Raw genomic sequence first — 25,320 nt, forward strand, 5'->3', positions numbered from 1 at the left:
ATAATTTGGCCTGATCAGTGACCATCCATGCCTCGATCCATATATTACATTTTTTTGTTGTTTACTTATTTGTAGAAAATGTGGCTTTGTGTTGCAGAAATCCCTTTGTAGTGTCCCTAAAACACTAGTGCTCTTATTATTTACTCTAAGATAAACTGTCAGTCTTGGTAATGACTGCTCTGCCTAGTTTTCCCTGTCCAGTGCTTTGTCCTCTATGGTTATGGTTGTTTCTCGTGTTCCTGGGGGTCTTAAGTAGACCCTGGAAGTACTTTACCGTGGCAATCTCACAAGTGGTAGAGTCATAGAGTCCTTTGCTTTTGTCAGACAGAAGGAGCTTGTCAAGGGCTGTCAGTCCCTTGACAAAGTGCTAAAGGGACGTCTATTTAAAGTTTCCATGGAAACTCTCAGCTGCCAGGGTTAACAGTGTTGAGACTTTCAGTTTCCCCGCAGTTGTCCTTAGAGAACAGTGAGCCTGAGTGACTTCTGGGCCTCCCCCAGCCTCTCTAAGGCTGGCTGCTGTGTTCTACTCAGGTCCAAAGGGAGCCAGTTTGGCAACAGCTTTCTCCCCTGAGACTCTGGTCAAGAAGGAGAACTTAGCCTCTCTGTCCAACCTGCTTCCCCAACCTACAGGAACTATTTGCCTGGCTCAGAAGACCTAAGATGGGCTGGAGTTGGGAAGGGACAAAACTACAAACTTCCATTAAAGAAAACCCTGTATATATATATGAGAAGGAGGTTGTTAACTAAATTTACTGTGGTAATCATTTCACAACATATATAAGTTAAGTCATTACGCCTTAAAATTATACAGTGCCAGATGTCAATTATACCTCAATAAAACTGTAAAATTATTCCAAATTAAAAATTGTACATCTAATAAACAGTGATTTAATTAATGATGACAATGACCTTAATTTAAAATAATAGTCATATGTATGCAGCAAACTTAAATATTAAAATCTTTGTTCAAAAAATGTGTTCTAAATCTAAGCTTGAAGACTCAAAAAACAGTAGAAAAAATATTATGATAGTTGAACTTTATTATAATTACAACTAAGAAATCCATCATATGAGATAGAAACAAAATATAACAGATAGACTACAGCTATTTGTGAGCAGTGGGAAAGCCCCAGCTCATTAGGATGAGTGGAGACCTAGATTACAATTTATTGACTGTAGTGTCAGCTTTACATTCAGGAGAATCTGGAGTCAATTTGTTCTTGGCTGTTTTCTACAAACTCATATGTGAACTGGGGAAAGTTACTCTAGTACGGTGTGCCAGTTTGTACATCTGTAAAGTGGTATTCTAAATACGTCACAGTATATTTAAAAATAAGTGACATATGTCAATGCTTAGGAGTATGTGAGAAGTTTAATTGATTAATGTAGCCATTACTTATGTTATTAATGTTACTGTAATTTGTTCATAAACTGTAAGCTTAAAAGACATAGCGAAAGATTTCCGACATTCTATTGTCTTTCATTATCTATGCAAATTGTCATTTTGAATGTGTTGGTATGTTCTTAACAATATCCATGAAATATTTACATGGTTAAAAAAAACATGTTAACAGAGCAAGAATTTTCCATCCTTTCTAATTTATGATAGTCTTTCCTTGAGAGCAAACCATTATTTACACTTATATGTTCAGAAATTAATTCTAATAAATATTATATATGTAGAATCCCTATTCTTTAATAATTTAGGGCACAGAAAATTATTAAAAATAATTGGGAACTTCTTCAAATGTCTACACACACACCACACACACACACACACACACACACACACACACATTAAAAGCTGGTCTTCAAAAGATGATTTCTGGATCCTCAGAATATACTAAGTCAAAGCATAAAAATGATGTTTCTTACCCATATCTGACATTTCAGGCACAGTAACGATGTATGGTCCATCTGTGAACTTTGGAGCATTGTCATTGATGTCTTGTACTTTGATGATGAACTCGGACTCGGGTTCAAGAGGCTTGTTTGTCCGTCTGTCAATAGCCTGGGCATGAAGCACATAGTGGGTCTTCTGCTCTCTGTCTAGGCTTTTCGTTGAGTGGATGTCACCCGTGGTATCATCAATGATAAATATAGTCCCGGCACCTTCTCCAGTAAGGATGTACTTGACAGACCCATCACCTTTGTCAGAATTGGAGTGCAGCTATAAAATACAAATGGAATAATTTCACATGCATTATATTCCAACCTTACATGGTATTCTCTGAAAATTGTCTATCTGTAATTTAATACTTGGTTTGACTATGACTTTTCTCTCCACAGTGTCCCATGTGTTACCACAATCATTTATTTTTCTGAAGTGTTCCTCCACTTGCTGTTAATATTGCTATTTATATTACGATCTGTAAGAGTACTCCAGTTACTGATTTATGATAACTTAATAAGTAATACTTACTAATAGAAAAACAATATCCCTTGCTGTCATTCTACTAAATGAACATTTACTAACTAAAAGGAATAAAATTGGGAAAATAAATTACCAGTAAATCACTTGTAAGAATACTGTTTCTATACTTAAAAGAAATTTTGTTTTTTTGTAATTTAATAGTTTGGCATTCTATTTTAACCTTAAAATTAGAAAAGAAAATACAGCAAGACAAACTGAGATACAAATTAATACTTAAAATTTCCACTAAAGAGGCACTTTTTGTCATAGAGGCATTGCTTTTATAACTTGAAAAGGTTTTTTTCTAGATCAATTGTTCAGATTTAGAATTAAAAAAACAAAAAACATTCATTGTCAACTATTTCCTTTCTTTAAAGATAATGAAAAATTTTAACTCAAAATGTAAAAAGCAGTGAAGATTTAATAGGTAGACACTGATTTTTAATTAATTGAGATACATTAGTAAATTTTCACTTTCTAAATTAAAATGATTGAATATTCTTTAAACAGATATAGAGAGTAACATTTCAGTAGAGAAGAGGTCTTTAATAAGAATGATAAATAACATTAATGAAATTTTAAAGTATTTTTTTGTCATTTATGCATCATTGAATGCTTTTAAACTATGTAGAGTTCATATTTAATATTCTACTGTAACTTATAAGATCAAAATTCCACTAAGTATTTCCGTAAGTTTCACTGCTTTATTTTTAGCTAAGACAACTGTAATATTTTCTCAAATCACAACCATATATTTGAAAAATTATTTCTCCAAGAGATCTGAACAGTTATCCTTTATATGAAAACTTTTTTTAGTCACATAACCTCCACTACCCACCTTTTGTTCATTTCTGATATTTGGAAACATTGAAACAATATAACCTGCTCATATAGCATTTTGGTTTCTTGCCATAGTAAAGTGAAATGTTTCAAGGTTTATTTTAGTTTCTGAACTCTTAGAAGACAAAGATAAAATATAGAAAAATACATAACAATATGAAGAAAGGACTATTTTTATAGGAAAATGTAGGTGACTTGAACATAAATCATAGCACATCAGAAATAAATTCACTTCTTTCTTGAAAACACATAGGACAAAAACAGGGACACAATTTTGATGAGAATCACATAGCAAGTATAACAATTTATTTCAAAACTGCTTTTGGGGGGCTTTTATATAAAAGAAGTAAAAATGCATTAGCAAAATATGAAAACTTAGCTTTCAAAGACACACTTCATTAGTAAATTAACTATTAAAGAAGAATGTGTAATGAGTTGCGTGGAGACAGTTTTATGCATGTGTGAAAATGTATTTGTTTCTTGATGTCTCTTGACATATCATGTTAGCACCTAGAATAAAATATTTATCATTTATGAAGCACACACTTATAAAATATCTATAGGCAGCCTGCTCCATATTCTCTAAATTTACATCATCCATTACTCAAACACAGCACAGTAAAGCAACAATTTGAACAAATGTTTTTAGAACCTTTTCTGGAACACTGTTGATATTAAGCTAATAAGAGATGACATAGTTTTATTAGCTATTGAATATAATATATGTAAATTATAAATCTATATAATGTAGCTATAACTAATTTAAAAAACTTTCAGAGAAAAGTATGGTTTCTAACAACTAAAATGAGAAAGACATAACAATGGCTACAACTGACACTCATCTTCAGGATAGATCCACATACTCTTCTATGTTTTTAGTGAGGTTAACCTGATATTTAGTTTTGAATTCAAAGTTCATAATACAAAGACTTATTTATATTTAAAGAATAAAAGGCTTTTTCCATGTAGACCAGCAACAAAAGTAAAATAAATAGTAAATTGTCAATCTAAAGTATCTATTAAAATATTATACACTCTATTCTTTATACACATTCTGGCAAATAATTCAAGTAAAAGAAAAATTCCAGTTTTTGTTTGTTTGGTTTTTTTTTTAGACTTGGATCTGGTTGCATATTCATAACATTTTTAGAATTAATAATAAATCACTTAGTCTAAATGTTTCAGAAGTTATGTCTGATTTGAAAATAGATGTGCAATACAATCAATGAACTGTAATTTAGAAGTATATATATTGTTGGATAACAATAAAAGTTACATCAAAATATTACAAAATGTATTTGGATTACATTAGCTGTTGATAATAATCAGTTTGAGTATTTAAATAATGTAGACCATTAGTTAATTAATGGATTATTTAATCTCTTAGCTGGCCTGGTTGAAACTTGAAATGATTAGCTCCATGTAACACTAATGGGAAACCACCACAGTTATATTTAGTCAATTCATTAATAGTTTATATGATTATAATAGTGATTACTTATGAAACAAAAAAGTGCTGTATTCTCAGATTACCTGTTCTATACCATACCCGTTTTCACATATTCAGTTCGTTTTTCAAAATTCAATCTGCAACAGAGGTGGAGCCTGACAGAAACATTGGTTGTATTGTCTTGTTTGCTTACTAACTGTGTTTTAAGATCCTTGAAGATCACATGTTTTGTATTAAGTTTTCAAGGGAAGAAATAATGACTGACTGAGTGAATGAATGAATAAACAAATGAATAAAATAGGTAAGGAGTAATGGCAATATTAGAGATAGAACTCTTAAAACAGAGACAAAGCTTTTGGATACAGATAATAACAATAGAAACATGTTATGTTTGATTGGGGGCAGCAATAAGTTACCAAATGGAAGGGATTGGGAGTAGAGAGCATAAAGTAGAAATTCTCTGGATATGCACATGGTACTATTTAGTAATCAGTAAAATATCGCATTGTAAGTTTAGGTACTATATCATCTAAGAGAGATTTTTTTATCATTTTTATATTGAAATATGTAAAACTATTTGGAAGATAAAGTTGATTTTAGTCATACAATGTACTCTTTTTTAAACAGATTAGAAATACCACCCAATGACCAGTAGCAGGGTCTTATCGTAACACACATCGGTGGGAATATACTTTTACCATCACAAGATTTTACAAAATGAGTGATATTTCAATGCTGAAGGACAAAATGCTATCAAGGAAAAAGAGGTAATCCTTGGGTATCTGAGCACACAGTAGGGTTAATTAATTGTTCTCTAGAGAACAGAAAAGCAAAGTGAATGAAGAGAGAGAGAAAAGAAAATGTAGTTACCAAAGTAAAGCAAAATGAGTATTTCTCTGGCATCAATTTAATAAATGGACTTTGGTGTTAAGTAGTAACCTATGGCACTTAGAAAACTAATGTGATGCAGGAATTTTCCTTAGAAAACGATTTGTTCACCCTGGACCACATTAAGATCAGGACCCAAAAATTTATGACTTTCATTCTGTTACAGAATTCCTCACAAAGAGAATATACTATCCCTTGGGGAAGAATAACTTTAAAAGTTTAAGAGGTTAAGAAGATGGTGGCAGAGCAATTAATTTCAAAAGTTGCTTTTAGTTAACACTTCACCCTATGCTAAAAAGATAGGTCACAGTCTTAAAATTGTATTTGGACTACATAATTTATGTACATTTTATGAGTAGGAAACTTATGTTTATCATATCACAGTAAAATCTAGAAATAAAGTCAGAAATATTATATAGTAATCTCACTATCAACACTTTCTCCAACAGGTGAAATACAATAATCGATGTAATGTGAGAGAAATGTGAGAAACATAGGAAAGATATCTTATTGAAACTTACTGTGTATTTTTCATTGCAGAATGTGTTATATTTTATTTAAACTATAAGTACAAGGTATGATTACAATATATGATGAATGCTACTGTCGAGTGCCATCCAACGGAAAGGCAGGGATCTTCAAAATGGAAAGTGGCGCGTCAAAACTTAGTAACAGTGTGTGACAAGTTTCAACTGGTTCAGTGTAGTCAGTCGGGTGTGAGCTGCGGTTGAGAGAAGGTTGTGTTTTAAAGCAGGCCCTAAATCATCCTCCATCATGACAATGCTCCGTGTCACACATTGCTTCTGGTATGGCAATTTCTGTCAAATAAAAATATAACGGTGTGTCCTCATCCACCTTATTCACTGGATCTGGCACCATGGGGCTTCTGGCTCTTCCCCAAAGTCAAAATGATCAGGACATGAAGGCAGCCACGGCAGCACAACTAAAAACCCTCACGGAAGAGGACTTTCAGTACTACTTCAGAAAGTGGCAAAAACAATGGGATCAGTGTATTCAAAGCAAGTGGGAGTATATTGAGGGGGATTAATGGCAATGTGTCTTTTACTGTACTATTTTTTTTTTCTTTTAAACATTCACCGTATCTTTTGATCACAAATCATATGCTTAAGGATCTATACCCAAAGAGCCTCATCCGCATTAAATGATGAGACTTTGGACTTTGAGCTAACAGTATAATGGGACCATACTGCAGGGACCTTGGGTGGGTATCAGTGTATTTGATAAGAGGAATATGAATCACGGGGTGTAGGTAGGAGGATAGACTTTGATTGGAATTACCCATAATAATTACTGTCTATTGCTATTTACACATGTATGTAATTCCCCCTTCTTAAGTTAGTGTAGGACCTAGTAACTCTAATTAGATAAAAGTGATGGGCTGTCATTTTCAAAAACAGCGTAAAATGTTGGCTTTAGTCATGTTTGCCTATTCTACTATAACTCTCTGGTTCTCTCTCTTTCTTTCTTAGAGCCCTGAAGGAATCAAGCTGTCATGCATGAGAATATAGAGGAGCTCACAGGGCAGGAAACTGATGTCTCCAAGCCAACAGCCAGTGTAGACCTGAGGTCTGCTAATGAATATGTAAGTAAATTTGGATGTCAATTTTCTGCAAAATTTAGACTTCAGATGATTACAGCCCCAGCAGACAACTTGACCATAGCCTCATGAGATATTCTGATTCAAAAACACCCAGGGGAGTCAAGTCTGGATTCCTGACCCAGAGAAACTACAAAATCATACTGTTGCTTTAAGCCGCAGAATGTTTGGGGGATAATTAATTCACTAGTGATCCCTAAGGAGGTCTCTCAAAACAATATGCTAAATGACACAAGACAAACATCAAAAAAGCACATATATTTTTATTCCATTTGTATAAATATATAGACCAGAAAATCTAAGCTATAGTTAGAGAAATTAAACCAGTAGTTGTTAGGATCAGGGGTGCAAGTGATTGCCTGCACTATTTTTATCTTGATCAGGATGGTTTAGAGAGTTTTCTAATGTCCTTACAATATGTACTTATTATGTGCTCGATGTATATCATGTGAAATGTACCTGTTTTTCAGTGTTAATAATTATGAACATTTATTAAGCATCAAAGTATACTGCAGAGGCTGCTATATAAAAGCATACTTATCAATAGAGTATCCCACTGACCTCACAATCTAAAATGAAATACAAGAAGAATGCTGTAAGCATACCTTAAAATTTCCTTAGAAATGGATATTTTGGCAAATAAGTGAGTCAAAATGACCCATCATTTCTAGTACAATGTTAATAAGGCTTTGAACATGATCCAATCCAAGGAATTTTTCACTTGTACTCAGACATGTTTTTCCAATTATATTCAGGATGGTAAAAATAGAGACTTAGATATTCAGTAAAAACAATGAATTCTTTAAAATTCCCTTGTAGGACTTCGAACTTTAGATTTGAAAATGAGAAGTCCACCATCATATACCTTAGATATTCAGATTCGTTTTTGTTTTGTTTTTTTCTATGTTCTCTTTGTAGGATCTGCTTAGGTAGATAATCTTTCTTTAAAATATCCCTTCCATCCCTAATAAAATTAAGTTACTACAATTAATTAAGTAGGATCTGGAGCAAACTTTTGAGTGATAGGACCTAATTGTCATATATTTTGCTACAAAAATAAAAAACAACAAAAAAACACATTCATTTTGCACTTACTATCTCCCTCTAAAATGTCCATGTCCTAATCCACAAAACCTATTAATTTTATGTTACATGGAAAAATGGATGTTGTTGATATGAATAAATTAAGCGAAATCATTCAGGATTATCCCATTATGCCCATGTAATCACAAGTGTCCTTGTAAGAGAAAAAGGAAAGTAGGTGAGTCAGAGAAAATATATAACTATAGAAGCAGAAAAACAGGGAGGGAGGGAGGTATAGAGGGAAAAAGAGAAAGAGAGAGGATTTGATTGATTTGATTTGAAGGTTTTAAACCTTAAAGATTGAAGAACTGTCTACAAACCAAGAAAAACAGGTAGTTTCTAGAAACTTGGGGAAAAACAAAACAAACGAAAACCAAAACCCCATAATTCTCAACTAGAGCCTCCAAAATGAATGCAACTATGTTGACACCTTGATTTCAGGATGCATTAACTCCAGAACTGTAAGGTAATAAATTTGTGCTATTTAAGTCACAAAGTGTATGATAATTTGTTACAGTAGCATTAGGAAAATGACATACTTGCATATATCATATATTTTGCTAACAGATTAAAATACAGTTTTTTACAGTAATTCTATGAGGTAGATATTTTATTTCCCCGTGTTTTTTTTTAAATGAACACATTGAATGTTGTTAGTTAATTTGTCCAAGGTTACAAATCTATTAAGTAAGAGAAGTTGGGTTTGAACCCCTCTGAATTTAACTTTAGAACCTGGATTTATACTTTAGCGAAATTATATTATCACAGATATACAAACATAGTTACTGAAAAGTTGAAATGTACAAAACTGTAGATACATTTTCACATCTTCTGCAACAGTCATATATCAAATCACCAATCATGTTAGCTATGTGTCTCCTCTTAAATAAATGTTAGCAATTGAAGGCTGATGAAGTGTTATACCATATGTCTGTTATATGTTTCCTCTTGTACTCATGTTCATAAGTACGTATAATTTATATATATGTATATATATATATATATATATATATATACATATATACATATATAAATCATAGGCTACAAATAAGGAATTCATGTGTATATTTCATATTTCAGCAACTACATATTAAATACTTATTAAGCACCAATTAAATTGAACAACTATTAAGGCTCGGTAATATAAAAAAAAGTGCAAATTCAAGGACAAATCAAATGGCATTTGTGCTAAAGTTTTACAGCCTACAGGACAAAAATCAGATCAGGAGAAGTCTGAAGAGGTAGGGAAGGTTCAGGTCCTTGAATGGCAGGTACAGGAGTTTAAAGTTTTTATTGAAAAAAGAAAAAAAGAAGTGTGCAATTATGTTGACTTTGAAAAGGGGGGTTGGGGGGAGGAAAGAGAGACAGAGAGAGAGAGAGAGAGCAAATGACAGAAGCAGAATTGAATTATAGAAATATAAAGCAATGTACAATTTAACTTAGAAGGAGTAAATCTATAGAAAACCTGACAAGATGCTGCACTGAAAAAAAAAAAAGAAGTTTGAGATGGGACACATTAGAAAGATAGTAAATAAGCACTATATTAAAAACTTAGCAATGTATAGGTTTTAAGACATCAGAAAGAGGAAGAGGTAGAGTCAAGGATGGCAATTTGCCTGGTATCTGGGAACTCGGGAGAAAGTTATGCCTTTTACAGATTAAAAGTAAATAGCAGACACTAAAATGTCAGCGAGAGTTTTACAATAGCAGATTATATAAATATGATAACTGACAAAAACTGAGTTTTCAGCTATCTATAAACTCATAATAGGATCTGTGCAGATGACAAATAGTTGGGATATCAAAAAAAATAAAAGATATGGACTTAAATCTAAAAGGTTTCATAGATGGTAGTTGGAGCCACAAAACAAGTAAGAAAACCAAGAACACTTTTAAAAACTCGGAACCATAAACTTTTAAGGAAATAACAGATAAACATTCACACATATATACATATATTTTTAAAAAAGGGGGAAGAAAAGAACTTTCTGGAGAGTTTTTTAGTACCCTTTTTCTATACAACAAGATCCAGGGTAGTAATCACTTGGAGATACTGCTTATCTAACTAATTGTATGAGCTAACATTACCCTGATACCAAAACCTGGTAAGAATAGCACACACAAAAGGAAAACGACAGCCCAATATCTCTGATGAATACAGACACAAAAATCCTAAACAAAGTAATAGCAAATTGAATACAGCAATACATTACAAAGATTATAAATCACAATAAAGTGAGGTTCATTCCAGGGATGCAAGGATGGTTCAACATACACAAATCAAACAATGTGATATACCTCATCAACAAAAAAGGGATACAAATCATGTAATCATATCAATAGAGGCAGGAAAAGCATTTCACAAGATACAATAGCTATTTATGATTAAAACACTTAATAAAATTTATATAGAAGCACCTCAGCGTAATATTAATGGAAGTCATAAATGAAAACTCCTTAGCTAGTAGCATACTCTTTGGTGAAAAATGAAAGCTTTTCCTCTAAGACCAGGAAGGTGTCAACAAAGCCCACTCTCGCCACTGTTATTCAAAGAAATCTTGGAAGTCCCAGCCAGGACAATCAGGCAAGAGAGAGACATAAAAAGCATCCAAACTGGGAATGAAGTAAATTGTCACTCTTTATAGATGACATGATTCTTTATATAGAAAGCCCTAAAGACTCCACAAAAAGCTATTAGAAACAATAAATGAATACAGTAAAGTTGCAAGATACAAATCAATGAACAAAAATCCATTGCCTTCTTATATATAAACAATGAAATTTCAGAAAATGAAAAAAAATCCTTTTGCCATTGCAACAAAAGAATAAAATATCTATGAGTAAACTTAACAAAGGATGTATAGGCCTTATGCACTGAAATCTACTAGACATTATTAAAACAAACAAACAAAAAAAAAAACCACAAAAAGAAAAAAAAAAACAATGAAAAAGACACAAAGAAATGGAAAGATATTCCACGTTCATGGATTAGAAGAATCAAAATAATTAAAATGGCACCATTACCCAAAACAATATACAGACTTAATGCAATCCCCATCAAAATCTCAATGACATTAAAACAAAATAATCATCAGATTTGTATGGAATCACAAAAGACCCCAATAGGAGAAGTGATCCTGAGAAAAAAAAGAACAAAGGTAGAAGTATCACACTCTCTGACTTCAAATTAGACTACAGAGTGACAATAATCAAAGCAGAATAACAGATACACAGACCAATGGAATAGAATTGAGAACCCAGAAATAAACTCACATATATATAGGCAAATAATTTTTGACAAAGAAGTCAAAAACCTACAGTGGAGAAAAAAAAAGCCATTTTAATAAGTGATGCTGGGGAAATTGGAAAGCCACGTGCAAAAGGATGAAACTAGACTACTATCTGTCATCATACACCAACATTAACTCAAAATATATGGACAACCTTAACATAAGACATGAAAAAATAAATTGCATAAAAGAAATCAGAGGTACTAAATTTATGGACCTTGGGTTTAGAGAGAGTTTTAGGATTCTGACTTCAAAGGCAAAAGAAATAAAAGTAAATATTAATGAATGACACTATATCAAACTAAAAAGCTTCTGTACAACAAAATAAACCATCAGCAAAACAAAGAGGCGACCAACCAAATAGGAGAAAATATTTGCAAATAAAAACACCTCTAATAAGGGGCTAGTATCCAAAATATATAAGAACTCACAAAAGTCAACAACAACAAAAAACAAGCAATCCAATTAAAAAATAGATAGAAGACCTGAATGGATACTTCACCCAAGAAGACATACAAATGGCCAACAGATATATGAAAAGATATTCAACTTCACTAGGCATTAGGGAAATGCAAATCAAAAACACAATGAGATACCACTTCACCCCAGTTAGAATGGCTATCATCAACAAGACAAATAGTAACAAGTGTTGGAGAGGCTGTGGAGAAAAACGAACCCTCATACACTGTTGATGTGAATGCAGTTTGGTGCAACCACTATGGAAGGCAGTGTGGAGGTTCCTCAAAATATTAAGAATGGAATTACCATATGACCCAGCAATCCCTCTCCTGTGTATCTACCCCAAAAATCTGAAAACATTTATCTGTAATGATATATATACCCCTATATTTGTTGCAGCAGTATTCACGATGGCCAAGATATGGAAACAATCAGTGTCCTTTGATAGATGATTGGATAAAAAATATGTGGTGTATATATACACAACGGAACAGGTGTATATATACACAACGGAATACTACTCTGTCATAAGAAAAGGTGAAATACTGCCACTTGTGATAATATGGATAGATCTTGAGATTATCGCGCTAAGCAAAATAAGTCAGATAACAAAAGTAGAAAACCATGTGATGTTACTCATATGTGGGATGTAAAACTGAAAGCAACAAACAAAGAAACAAAAACTCATAGACACAGACAACAGTTTAGTGGTTACCAGAAGGTAAGTGGTGGGAGGTTGGCAGATGAAGGTAAAGGGAGTCAAATATATGGTAATGGATAAAGATTTGACTTTGGCTATGAAAACAATGCAATATATCAATGATGTATTATATAATTGTACACTTGAAACCTGTATAATTTTACTCATCATTTCAACCTAGTAAATTCAACTACAAAGAAAAAAAGAATTCCTCCAAAGCAACATGAGTTTGGGATGGTGGAGAGGTGATGAGAAGCTAAAATAGAAAAAAAAAAAAAAAATGCCTGGATTTCCGAGCCCAGTAGCTAGGGCTCAACATCCTTGGAGCCCCGTAGAGGAATATTTGGGCATCGCAGTGGCACCTAGAGGCAACATAGCTGATGCCAGGAGGCAGGGCAGGAGCAGCAGTGAATGGGAGAAGCAAGTAGCCAGAAGTGGCAAGAAACAAGACTGCAACAACAAGTGGATTACCATGATAACCAGCCTGTGACAACGAAGATGCTTGGAATGGTTACTACACTAGCTCTTTGACAAAATTATAAGATTGTTGAGTTGAAGCAGTCCAGGAAGAGGGGCATTCCCTATTACTCGCTGAAATAGATGTACATACTCTATAGGAGAACGTTTCAGCAAGTGGGGCCCACAGGAATACTATTCAGAAAAACTAAGCATGCCTTCACAACAAAAACATGAAATACAGGAAAAGGCAGGCCTTCATAAGTGAGAATCAAAGTTAGAAACAACTGATTTGTTAATGATTGAAAACTGCAGATGCACAGACTACAGAAAAATTATATGCATACAAAAATGATTTGAGGGGGAAAAAAAGATGCAGTTACAAAGATGCTTGAATAACAAGAAACCATCAAGAATCAGCAAACAGTTGAAAAAATTACCATCTGGAAGTGAAGAATATTATATGAAAAATGTTTTAGTGGATGAATTAAACAGTGGTTTTGACACAGTAGAGAAAATAAGAATGAATTGAAAGATAAATGTGTAATGAGTGGTATCAAAGTGGTTGGAAAAGTGAGTTTTCTTTTCCAACTCCCAAATGTGTCTTTATTTTTGGCAATCACTACAGGAACAGCATTACGTATCAGATTTGTGAAGACTTATTACTCATGCAGAGAAGGAGGGGTCATTAGCTAATGTAGAAATTGAGAGAGGTGCAAAGCCTTAGACATTGTTTATTTCTTATATATATAAATAGTCTATTCATGGTTACTCTATATTGAAGGAAAAAAATGGCGGGTGGAGAGAGGAATGGGTTTAGAGAGGAAGAGAGATGGGAGGAAGAGAGGGGAGAGATTCACGCAGAGACTGATGATAATATAGACTAAATAGTTGGGTTATATTTATATAAAGTAGACCCGCTGACTTTTTTTTTTATGTAATGACAAGATGCTATTTTTTTCTTAATTGAGTGATACCATATTAAAACATAACTATATGTGCGGGTGTTTTGGAGTTTGATATCTTTGTAGTATTGAACGATGTAAATATCCTATATTTCTACTTTCTCGTTTGAAAAGCATAATAAAAACTCATAATTAAAATAGTCATAGGGATAGACATGAGATGCCAGTAAAGCGCGTCTTATAATGCTTAGCAACAAAAAAACAAGTCTTTCAAAAGTAGATGTTAGTAATAAAATACTAAAACATAATACTTAAATATTCACATTTTTACATAAGTTTTGAAAAAGGTAATGCAAATATAAAGCCAAAACAGATTTATGGATACCTGTGTTGTTGTTTTTTTCTCTTTCTACATAATGTAAATTAAAGGTGATACAGGTACACAGCTAAATAGCAATGCAATTTGAGTAGGTTAACCGTGATAAATAGAGCTCAAGTGCACAGCTATGCTGGGACAGACGGTGTCTAAATAACCTGAGACAAACAATGGAAGCATCGTATGGGTTGGCATGGACCTCTGTGTGCTTATCCAGAGCATCTAAATATATATATATATATATATATATGATGAATAATCAAGCATTGTGTTTAAGAGACATATTAGGGTGTTAATCGTTGGAATTACTGCAGATGAATTAGAATGAAATATTGAGATGAAAGTTGTATTCCTCCTTGATTAATTAAAGAAGAAATAGAGAATCACCAAATAAACATCTTACAGTTTTAAGTTGTCATGAAGACTAATCTTTAGTTTCTTTATGATGTTTATATTTGCAGTTTGTTTTTCAAAACGCTTGAGCCCTTTCATAAACATTGTTTAAGAATATAATTTAAACTACTAAAATTAATAAAACTTCAGCAAGACTGATGAAGTAAATGAGAGAACAAACAATGTCAGTATTAGGAATGAGAGAACATCATTTAAATTCCACAAATAGTGAAAAGAGAATGAGAAAATAATATGATGAATTTTATTTCAATCAGTTCAACAACTTAAATGAAATTAACAAATTCCTTGAAGATACTAATTACCAAACCTTACTCAAGAAGAGAGATAATACAAATAGCCCTGTACCTATTTAAAAATTGAATTTGTAGTTTAAACTTTCCCAAAATACAATCAACCCATCAAACAAACAAAAACTCCTTCAGAACTAACTAGTAAACTCAATCAAATATTTTTAAAAAATGAATAAAAACAATTCTATCCAAATTCTTCCAAAAAATTGAAGAGGATGTAAAAAATACTTTCCAACTCATTTTGTAATTCATCCATTATTCTGATACCAAAATAAGACAAAGATATTACTATAGAAGTACTGGTAAATATCACTCATGAACATAGATAAATTCTAAAGGAATATAAGCAAATCAAATCCAGCAATATATAAAAATCTAATACATCATGGCCAAGTTGAGATTATCACAGGAATGCAATGTGAATTTAATATTTGAAAATCAAAAGTAATTCACTTTATTCAGAAACTAAAAATGACAACAACAAAAAATGCAAACATTTCAATGGACATACATAAAACATTTGCCAAAATCCAACATCCGTTTCTGATAAAAACCATCAACAAAGTAAAAACAGAAGGAAGCACATTCAACCTGATAAAGACTGTCTATGAAAAACTTACATCTAACTTCATGATTAAATATAAAAGACAGAATGTTTTCCCCTAATACCAGGAACAGGACGAAGGTGTATGCTATTACCACATGTATTTAACATTTTACTGGAAGTTTTAACCAAGGCAATAAGACAAAAAGATAAATAAAAAAGTCTCTGGATTGGAAAGGAAGAAGTAAAACTATGTGAATACAGAGATGATATTATTATCTATGTAAAAATCCTATCTAATCCACAAAAATGATTTTAGAACTTGTAAGTCAGTTTAGCTAGATGTAAGGATAGAAGATCAAAATAGAAAAAAAAAAAGTATCTTTGTACACTAGTAATCAACAAATTGAAATCAAAATGTATTATTTAAAATAGTATCATACTATTACATAATTAGGAACAAGTGATGAAAAATATGAAGGATTTATACATGGTTAAGAAAAATTAAAGAAAACCTGTTTATAGGGAGACATAACTATTATATATATGAGTCAGAGGACCAAATATTTTTACAATTATCCAAAATTGATACACAGTTTTAACATAATCCCAATCAAACTCCCAGTAGGCTTTTTTACTACAAATCAACAAACTGATTCTAGATTTCAAAAGGTATTGCAAAAATACCAAGAACACTCAAAGTACTATTCTTCATTTTTTGGAAAACAAAACACACAAAAAAATGGGAGGATTTCAAAACTAATTATAAATGTATAGTAAGCATGACAGTGTGATATTACATAAAGATGGACAAACACGTTAATGAAAAACAATAGTGTGTTTCTAATTTGACCCATACATATATGGCCAAGTGATTTTCAACAAATGTTAAAAGACAGTGCAGAAGAGCATTGATAGTTGTTTTTTTCAAAAAAATACAGTAGGAACTATCAATATACATACATAATTAAGTAAATGTCCATCCATAAGTCACATACATAAACAAATGAACTCAAAATGGACTACAGAACTAATAATGAAACCAAAACTGTAAAACTGGGAAAGAAAACATAAAACTTCTGTGACCTTGGGTTAGGTTAAAAAAAAAAAAAGTAATATAACACCAAAAGCATGATTTATAAAGCAATATATTGATAAATTTGACTCCATCAAAATTTTAAAAATATGCTCTTTGGATAATACTGTTAAGAAATGAAAAGGTAAGTGGTATACTGGATGAAATTAAGTGCAAGTTATATAGGTCATGAACGAGTTGTGTCCAGAATACATAAGAAACTAAATCAATAATAAGAAAACCACCCAATGTATAAGTGGGTAAAATGTTTGACCAAACAATTCACCAGATAAAATGAATACAAGCACAAGGAAAAATGCTCAAAATTATTAGTCATTAGGGAAATTCAGTTAAGGCCACCAAGAGATACCACTGGAAACCTTTATAGTTATGAAGACTGACTATCCCAAATGTTGGCAAGGATGTGAAGGAAAACGGAACTCATATGCAGTTTGTGGGAATGTAAAATGGACCAGTGCCCATTGAGAAAGATAAACATACAACTGCCGTATGTTTCAGCCTTGACACGCCTAGGTGTTCTTCCAAGAGAAAGGAAAACATGCGTCTACATACAGAGTTTTCCACAGATGTTCCAAGCAATTTATTTGTTATAGCGCAAAACATGAAACAGCCCATATCTCTTTCCATTAACGGGTGGACTGATACAAACACTGTGGTATACATACTATGGATGAGTACTCAGCAAAAACAAATACAAAACTCAACTATTTATCCATGTTACAGCATGAATACGTCTCAAAATAATTATTCTGATTAAAAGAAGCCTGATAAAATGAGTGCAGATTACATGATGCCATTTATAACAAACATTAGAAAATGCAACATTATCTTTAGCAGGAACAAGCAAATGAATAGTTTCCAGAGTGATGAGGGTTGAGAAGCAGATGGGAAGGGCTCCCAAGGGGCGTGAGGAAAATTTCAGTGGTGGTGGATATCTTGATCTTGTGTACATACGACAAATTTTATAAAATCTCAACTTTTAAATATGTGCAGTTTATTATACTCAATTATAACTTGACAAAGTACAAATGAACAGTTCCCTGAGGCCGTACACTTCTCATAGTCAAGGAATGCTATAGCTTACACCTGCATAAACATTCATTCATCTAATTAGTCCTCATTCACCATTAGTCATCATCGTTCATCATTAGTCATCACTCTTGTATTTGTTGAATCATCTCATTTAATAATTTGCTCGGTTTTCACTCATTTATTCAATTAATTAATTATTAATTCACTCAAAACCAGTATTGAGTGCTCACTTTGCAGCCATCTATGTTCTGAGCATACAGAATAGAACAAATGAGGCTAAATCTAGGTTTTCGTAAGTTTCGTACTTAAGGATAAACATCATCTTAGTACATAACTAGCAAGTATCTTTGAGTAACTGCTAAGAAATCTGTAGTAAGTATTATGAAGTCATTGTTATTAATGGTTGTTCCCATATGAGACTCTGCAGGGATAACCTCTGATTGTATTAATACACTGTGCCAGCCTTAAAGCTGGGCACAGGGAACTTTATAAAGAATCGCCTCCCATTAGTGTACAAAGAAAAAATTACAAGTGATTTCGGATGGAACCCCAAAAGGCAGAGAGGGCATCACAAAACATAAAAACAAAACAATTTATTTCCCTGAACTGTATAGAGAAAAGGTGATTGACCTGCCTTACTGGCTTCTCATTCCTGGTCAAATGCGTGTGAGGAAGCAGCCAGTTCCTCTCTCTTTTCTACTTGCGTTCTGCAAATATCTCTCCTCCTTCCATGGGACCTAAGCTGTCTTCTACTGGCCAGGAAGCACAATTTTGTCTCCACATACACAAAAGATGTTCTCCCTATAGCTAGGAATAAAATAAAGTTTCCATATGGTACAGTAAATTTTCTAATATATAAAGGCATACTTTAACAATTAATCAATTTAACAAGAAGGACTACACCATTTAATAGAAGAGAAACTATGGCTACAGAAAATTAATCTGAGATGGTTCGGACAGCATATCAATAGCTAAGAATTCTACAATATCAAAATCTTAACTTTCATAGGATAAGATCACTAAATGTAACTTGAATACAGCCTTTGGTTATTTAATCATCACACCACTGCAAATTTGATTTTTCCTTCTTTTTTTCTTTTTTTTTTTTCCTAATGAGTAAAACTAATATCAGAGACATTAAGAAACTTGCTTAAGGCCATTGCTTTAAGTAGAGAATAAATCACTGCAACAAATAGATAGGGGTAAAATACAATATAAGCCAAATTCATTCTCTCATTGAATCCAGAGGACATCTATTGCTAACAAGGCAAGTTCTGCCATCCTTTATTCATGGCTTCCATTTTTGGGTCCAGATTTTCATTCCTGCTTCTGCCATGTCCCAGCTCAAGGGGCGGTGGGGGGGATAACAGAAACTGGAAAGCATTCATGCAGTTTCCTTCTTAGGGGCCTGTATGAAAGCTGTGCATGTTACTAACATTCAACTTGCTAAAACTCAATCATGCTCACACATGCTACACAGAATGCTGGATATGGTATCCCTCAGCTGGAGAACACATAAGGGGGTGTTTCTATCACTAACATGTACAGAAGAGGATTACTTATTGGTGTACAGCTAGCAGGCTATACTCATAATCACGTAACCAGTAATGTGTGGCTCATAGAATTGAATCCTTTGTCTGATTTCAAAACCAAAGTTCTTTTTGCCTCACACTATGGCATAAACTAAAAAGTCTAGTCCATTTCTCTCTGAATGACACATCACCATCTAGATGCTTCCATGAGCAGCAACTTATGAATTAAATACAGTACCAAGAACTCAGGCATTCTTGGTAAATAGGTAGGAGGGAACTGTTGATGTCTCTTCTTACATAAACTTCTTAGCTTAATATATCCTTAAATGTGACCTTAGCTACGTAGGTATCAACTTAGAGGATGGGACTCCAGTAGTGTCTATTTCATTCTATAAACCGATCTCCCTCCATACAGGAACTTTGGAACTGGTCCTTTGACATTTGAAAGCAAGATCAGGAGGTTAGGTTCTCCTTCCCCTCCCTGCCTTAACCAGAAAAACCTTAGGCTTCCTCTAAGTCCTCTCTTCCCAGAGATGGGAAACGTGTGTGCCTGTATAGTGGAAATGGAAACCAGTGGAAATCAGCTAAAGCCACTTGTATAATTACCAATACGTATCTGTAGGGTTTTAGTAACCATTGATTGACGTTATCCATATCCACTTTCACAAATACAGATGGTGTTCGTCATTTAACTGAATATAGTCACAGAAACCAAACTCACCTGCTGTATTACGACTTCAGCTTAATTTTATAAAACAGATATCTATGTGTTATCTTCCGAATAAAAAATAACAAGGAATCCTTATTATGCCAGTATTTTTCCTGACACCATCTTCCTATTCCTTGTAAATCAGGACTATCTCATTTTCAAGAGTCACTTGTATTCTGATTTTATCAACATATTCAATTTTGCTGTCACTATCTTTTACATTATTTTTCACAACATAATTTATCTAAATATATCTGCTTAGTGTATTTTAAGAACGAAGAAAAATCTTTATCTTCGAAATCCTTTATACTGTTTCTAGATCAGGAGTTTTTTTGTTATTGTTCTTTGTTTGTTGTTATTTTTTTTCTTGGTTATCTAACCTACTGGATAGCATAACAGGGGCCTGGCTCACGTTGACTCTTTTTTTCACTTCCAGCTCCTGTAACTTCCCTGAAGAGGAAAATGATTTTCCATCACCAGCTACAAATTCACTGGACACAAAATTTACGTGTTTTTTTTTCTAGCTTTACTGTAATCACTTTTTTTCTTTGGTGTTTTCTACATGGCTACAAATTCTAGATTGTTAGTAATGTTTGCCAAATTTAAACATGGGTTATAATACTTTCAAGTGACATATTTTACTAGCTTTGGGAAAAGGTTTGACTATGGGAACTGCTGCCGCATAAGGTAAGGAGCGTACACTTCCTAGCAGAGAATAATGCTACAAGTGATCAAATCAAGTCTACTGAGGGTTTTTGTTGTTGAATTATATAAAATTAAATTGAGCAAATCAAAGATCCACAATGCCTTTATAAGAAAAAAAAAACAACTCACAAATAAATGTGTTATTCCAAGTCACATTCAGAAAAATACTTTTTGTTCTATTTATTTCATTGAAAAATCATTTAAAATTTACATATGACAGCAAAAATAGGTACAATTCACTCCAAAGAAGATATTGGAAAACAGAAATATATGTATGACCTAGAACCTTCCTGAAGAATTATAGTCATCATAGAAAGCAAAATAATAAAAAGACAGATAATGTAAGCAATACCAAAATTCTGTAACACCAGGCTCTAGGTAAGTACAAAGGGATGGATGAATACATTTAACTAGTTATTAGGTTATTTGTCTTTTGTTTATTTAATACAAGGTTTTACTGAAGCCTCTTTAAGATGTCTTACAGAATAAAGAGTTATTATTAAAGATTTGATCTTATCACATATTTTTCCTGACATTTGTTTCCAGCATATGAATTAAACACTGGAAAAAAAGAAAAAAGAAAAGAAAAAAAACTATGTCCAGAGAGATTTATAGGTGAAAATGGAAACACAACGGGAGCAGAGAAAAAAACGATGGTGCCAATCCCTCATTTTAAATGAAAAGGAAGAGGAGGCATTAAATGTTCACATCTGTAATGTTTTACTACTTTCTGCATTTTTTGATGCATCTAAGGCATCCTTTATTAATATACAAATATATCATATCTCCACTATCTAGTAAACTCATTTTCTCTCCATATTTATAATCAGTTAAATTTTTACCTGCAAGTAAATGTACATTCTAACCTAAAAATCTATTTTCATGTCAGGTATTAGATAAGCATGGGGTGCATTAATGAAAGTAAAAAGACACATCTTTCCAGGGTGATGCTGAAAACAAACTGGACTTTCATGTGGTGTACTCTGGGTTAGTGATTTGTGATGCAGAGAGAAGCAAATCTAAATTTATGTAAGAAAACACCGTGTATGCAAGGACATATTATCTACAGCAGAGGCAACAAAGCAGAATGACAGTTAAGAGCTTCATTCTGGTTGCAGAATTTCTGAATGTTCATGAACAGACTTACACCCACTTGCCCTGAGAACTGGAATAAGTTACTTAACTTTCCTGTGACTCAGTTTCCTCCACTGCAAAATAAGGATGACAACAATTCTCCCAATCTTATAGGGATATGATGTCAAACTTCATTCCTACGTAAGTAACTTTTATTCTAATTTTGATAAAACCTCTGCATAGAGAAGACATCCCAAACTTTCCTTAACTTCAGACCTTGTTCCTTTTATGAGGACAGCTTCTGAGAACTAGGTTTTTCCTTTGTATTGCTTACATGTATCAATAATATACAAATATTTGTTGATATAAAGTATTTCATTTCACTAAATGCCTCTCTGCTCTTAGAAACCGTTTAGTATTTTGTATAGTCTAAGACATTTAAATGTGGCATCGGGTTCACAAGTGTAAAACGTATTTGAATGAAAGTTCTTTGCTGTTCTAAGCTGCATTAACTTTGTGTCTGCCTAATTAATAGGGACATATTCTAATACAATCCTTTTGAAAGGTTTTGCTGGTTTACTCATCAGAATTATAAATTAATCTGTTGCTCTCCTACATGTAACACAAAGGCAGGATGCAGTGGACAAAACATGAAATTGAGAGACTGATAGGTTTCTCTTCACATCCTGATTCCACCATTTATTAACAAGGCACATTTAGGTAAGTCTCTTAACCTCTCTGCAGTGAGTTCTGTACAGAGCTATGGACATGAAAAGAATTGATCAGACAAAATAAAATCGTGAAAGACATAAATTACCATTCAAAAAACTCATGTACGTATATACATATTAATGTATTAGGTGTTTCCAACCTTCAAAGCGGCGAGAGGGGAAGAAACAGAAAAATGTGACTAGATTTTAAATAACCACGTCTCACAGTTACCCGTGTCTACTAACTTTTTGCTCTTACATTTCAAAGTTAATAACGTTTCAACTAGGAATTCCTAGATGATAAAGCCAAACAGGTCTTCTGTCAACAAAAGCTCAATTACCAGGTGGGGCTCCTTACAGTTCTGTCATTTCTGCTCCCCAATCTGCCACTGTTCATGTGTTTTTAGGAACAGTTGTTTCATTTGTTAGATCCTGTTATGAACTGTTTACTATTATCTCCATGTCTCATGATTACCCGGGCACATTAATGTAATGTCATGACATTGAGTACAAGCAATGAAATCTCACTTGAATTTTATAAGAAAACATTCATTAGAGCAAATTGAGATTGGTAAGATTTCTTTGCAGTGATGTGTCTTTCATGCATTTTAAGTTATGTACAGGCTGCTAACATTAAAATACTCTGTATTATTTATTGAGTGGGCACTCTTTGACAAATAAATCCTGTTTCCTTTATGTACAAAAATCATACAGGTACCATTATTTTCTTCTTTTTATAGGTGAATAAAAACATTTATAGGTTTTGTATTCAAAATTTCATTGATTTATTCATGCAATGGTCATGAATAAATTTTAATTATGTGCCATGTGTATAACATTGTGAAAGTTATTTTTTGAGCACATTTGTTTTTTAAAAAATCCATACCTTATATTTTCTAAAGATAACAATATAGTTAAATAAAGAAAAAATATACATTAAAAACTAAATTTAAACGAGTGTAAAATTCAGAAAAGTGTCAGAATATGTCCATGTTTCATAGTACAAAGAATAACTAGGAAATATCAAGAAAAGTAATTGATTTTCATTCTCTAGAAGCCAAGAATTCTTCTTACAATGATCTGTCAGGGAACTCATGTGTACCCAAATAGATGTGCAATAAAAATTCAGATATTTAGGGGATCATGTGGGTTGTAATTGATGGACATTGTGGACGTAGCGATATTTCAGAATTATTCATCCTTAATCAAGACATAAATATATAGTGCCAATTTAAAATATTTTATAGTTTAGCATTTTATGACCACATTTTATTTAATTGAAGTTAAAGGAGGATTAAATTAGAATTAAATTATTTTTAGATAAGAGTGTTAAAGAAAAAAATGTCCTTTGATCAATTAGTTGAGGAAAATGGGTTACATAAAGTTAACACCTTTTAAGGAGCTAAATGTTTGGCATAGAGTATGTGATGAAAAAATGTTTATAAATAAATTAATGTTTTAATTATGGGTGACAGAGTGGATTCACATGATTTTGACAAGATGGACACATAATAAATTTGTGTGTTTTTTGAGAATCAAAAGGATAAAATACAATGCAATATTTTTCTCAATGATTTGTTGTCATAATCCTCATCCTGCATATATATGTAGTATGTCACAGAACTAACACCTTATCAAACATACTTTGAATAATTTTAGATCTCTAGGAAGTATCCTGTATACATCCTTAATGACCAAATCTCTCTCTTCTACTTGTGTTATTTCTTTCTGCAATGCAGGTAGAAACTATTCATTGCAACCATATATGTAAGCATATATAACTAACTGTACATGTATCTACAATTATAATGCATAATATATATTATAATCATATATATTGCATGGAAACATAAAGAAGCAGCCAGTGTGTCTGAAATTGAGAGTTCATGGGGGAACAGTGTGCAATAAAATCTTACCTGAACTTTCCCAGTATAATTATTAAAATAAATGTTAGGATGGAGAATAACCTGAAATGTCAAAAATGAGGAGTGTCATTCTCTCTCTATAGTCACATTTTTTGATCCAAGTGACTTCTTTTATTTTTGTCCTAAGTCATTGCAGTTAAGTGAAATAAGCCAGACACAGAACACATTCTACATAATTTCATTTAGATGAGACATCTAACATTGTCAAATTCACAGAAGCAGACAGAATGGTGGTTACCAGACGTTGGGATGAAGGAAAAATGGAAAGATGTTGGTCAAAGGAAACAAAGATTTAGTGCTGAAAGATGATTAAGTCCTAGAGATCTGCTGTGAATATTCAGCATAGTGCATATAGCTAACAATATTGTATTTTAGATTTAAAAATTTGTGAAGAGGATAAATCTTACATTAAGCACTCTTATCGAACACAAAAATAAATTTTAAAAAGTGCTCTAGAAGAACCTTCTGGAGCTGATGGGTATGTTTATGGAATTGATTGTGCTGGTTGTTTCACAAAGGTATATTTATCTCCAAACTTTTTCAATCATATATATTCATTAAACATGTATTTTTTGTATATCAATCACACCTCAGTAAAGAGGTTTAAAAAAATAATAAAGATATAAATAGAAGATTTTTATGCCAATACTCAACAAATTAAATTAAATAAAACATGAAAATATACCAAACCTATTTCGAGAAAAGAAAAAAAGAAATATACCTAATAAATTGATTTGAATGCAAAAATCTTTACCACAAGTAACCACCAGACCCAAAAGTTTTCACTAAGGAGTTATCTCATTCATTCAAG

The 25,320-nt window shown here is 32.6% G+C and overlaps 1 protein-coding gene across 5 annotated transcripts in view; it reads right to left on the reverse strand.

Moving 5' to 3' along the window:
• The window catches only part of CDH18 (cadherin 18), an 893,359-nt gene that overhangs the window by 211,733 nt on the left and 656,306 nt on the right, over positions 1 to 25,320 (reverse strand). For all 5 annotated transcript variants that reach the window (XM_088796449.1, XM_088796451.1, XM_088796448.1 and 2 more), the window contains one exon: positions 1,876 to 2,170. In XM_088796449.1, the coding sequence (XP_088652575.1) occupies positions 1,876 to 2,170 (295 nt within the window). The remainder of the gene's footprint in view (positions 1 to 1,875; positions 2,171 to 25,320) is intronic.

This window comes from Rhinolophus sinicus, chromosome 3 (genome assembly GCF_057876585.1).
Source record: "Rhinolophus sinicus isolate RSI-liver-muscle chromosome 3, RSI-T2T, whole genome shotgun sequence".
NCBI lineage: Eukaryota > Metazoa > Chordata > Mammalia > Chiroptera > Rhinolophidae > Rhinolophus > Rhinolophus sinicus.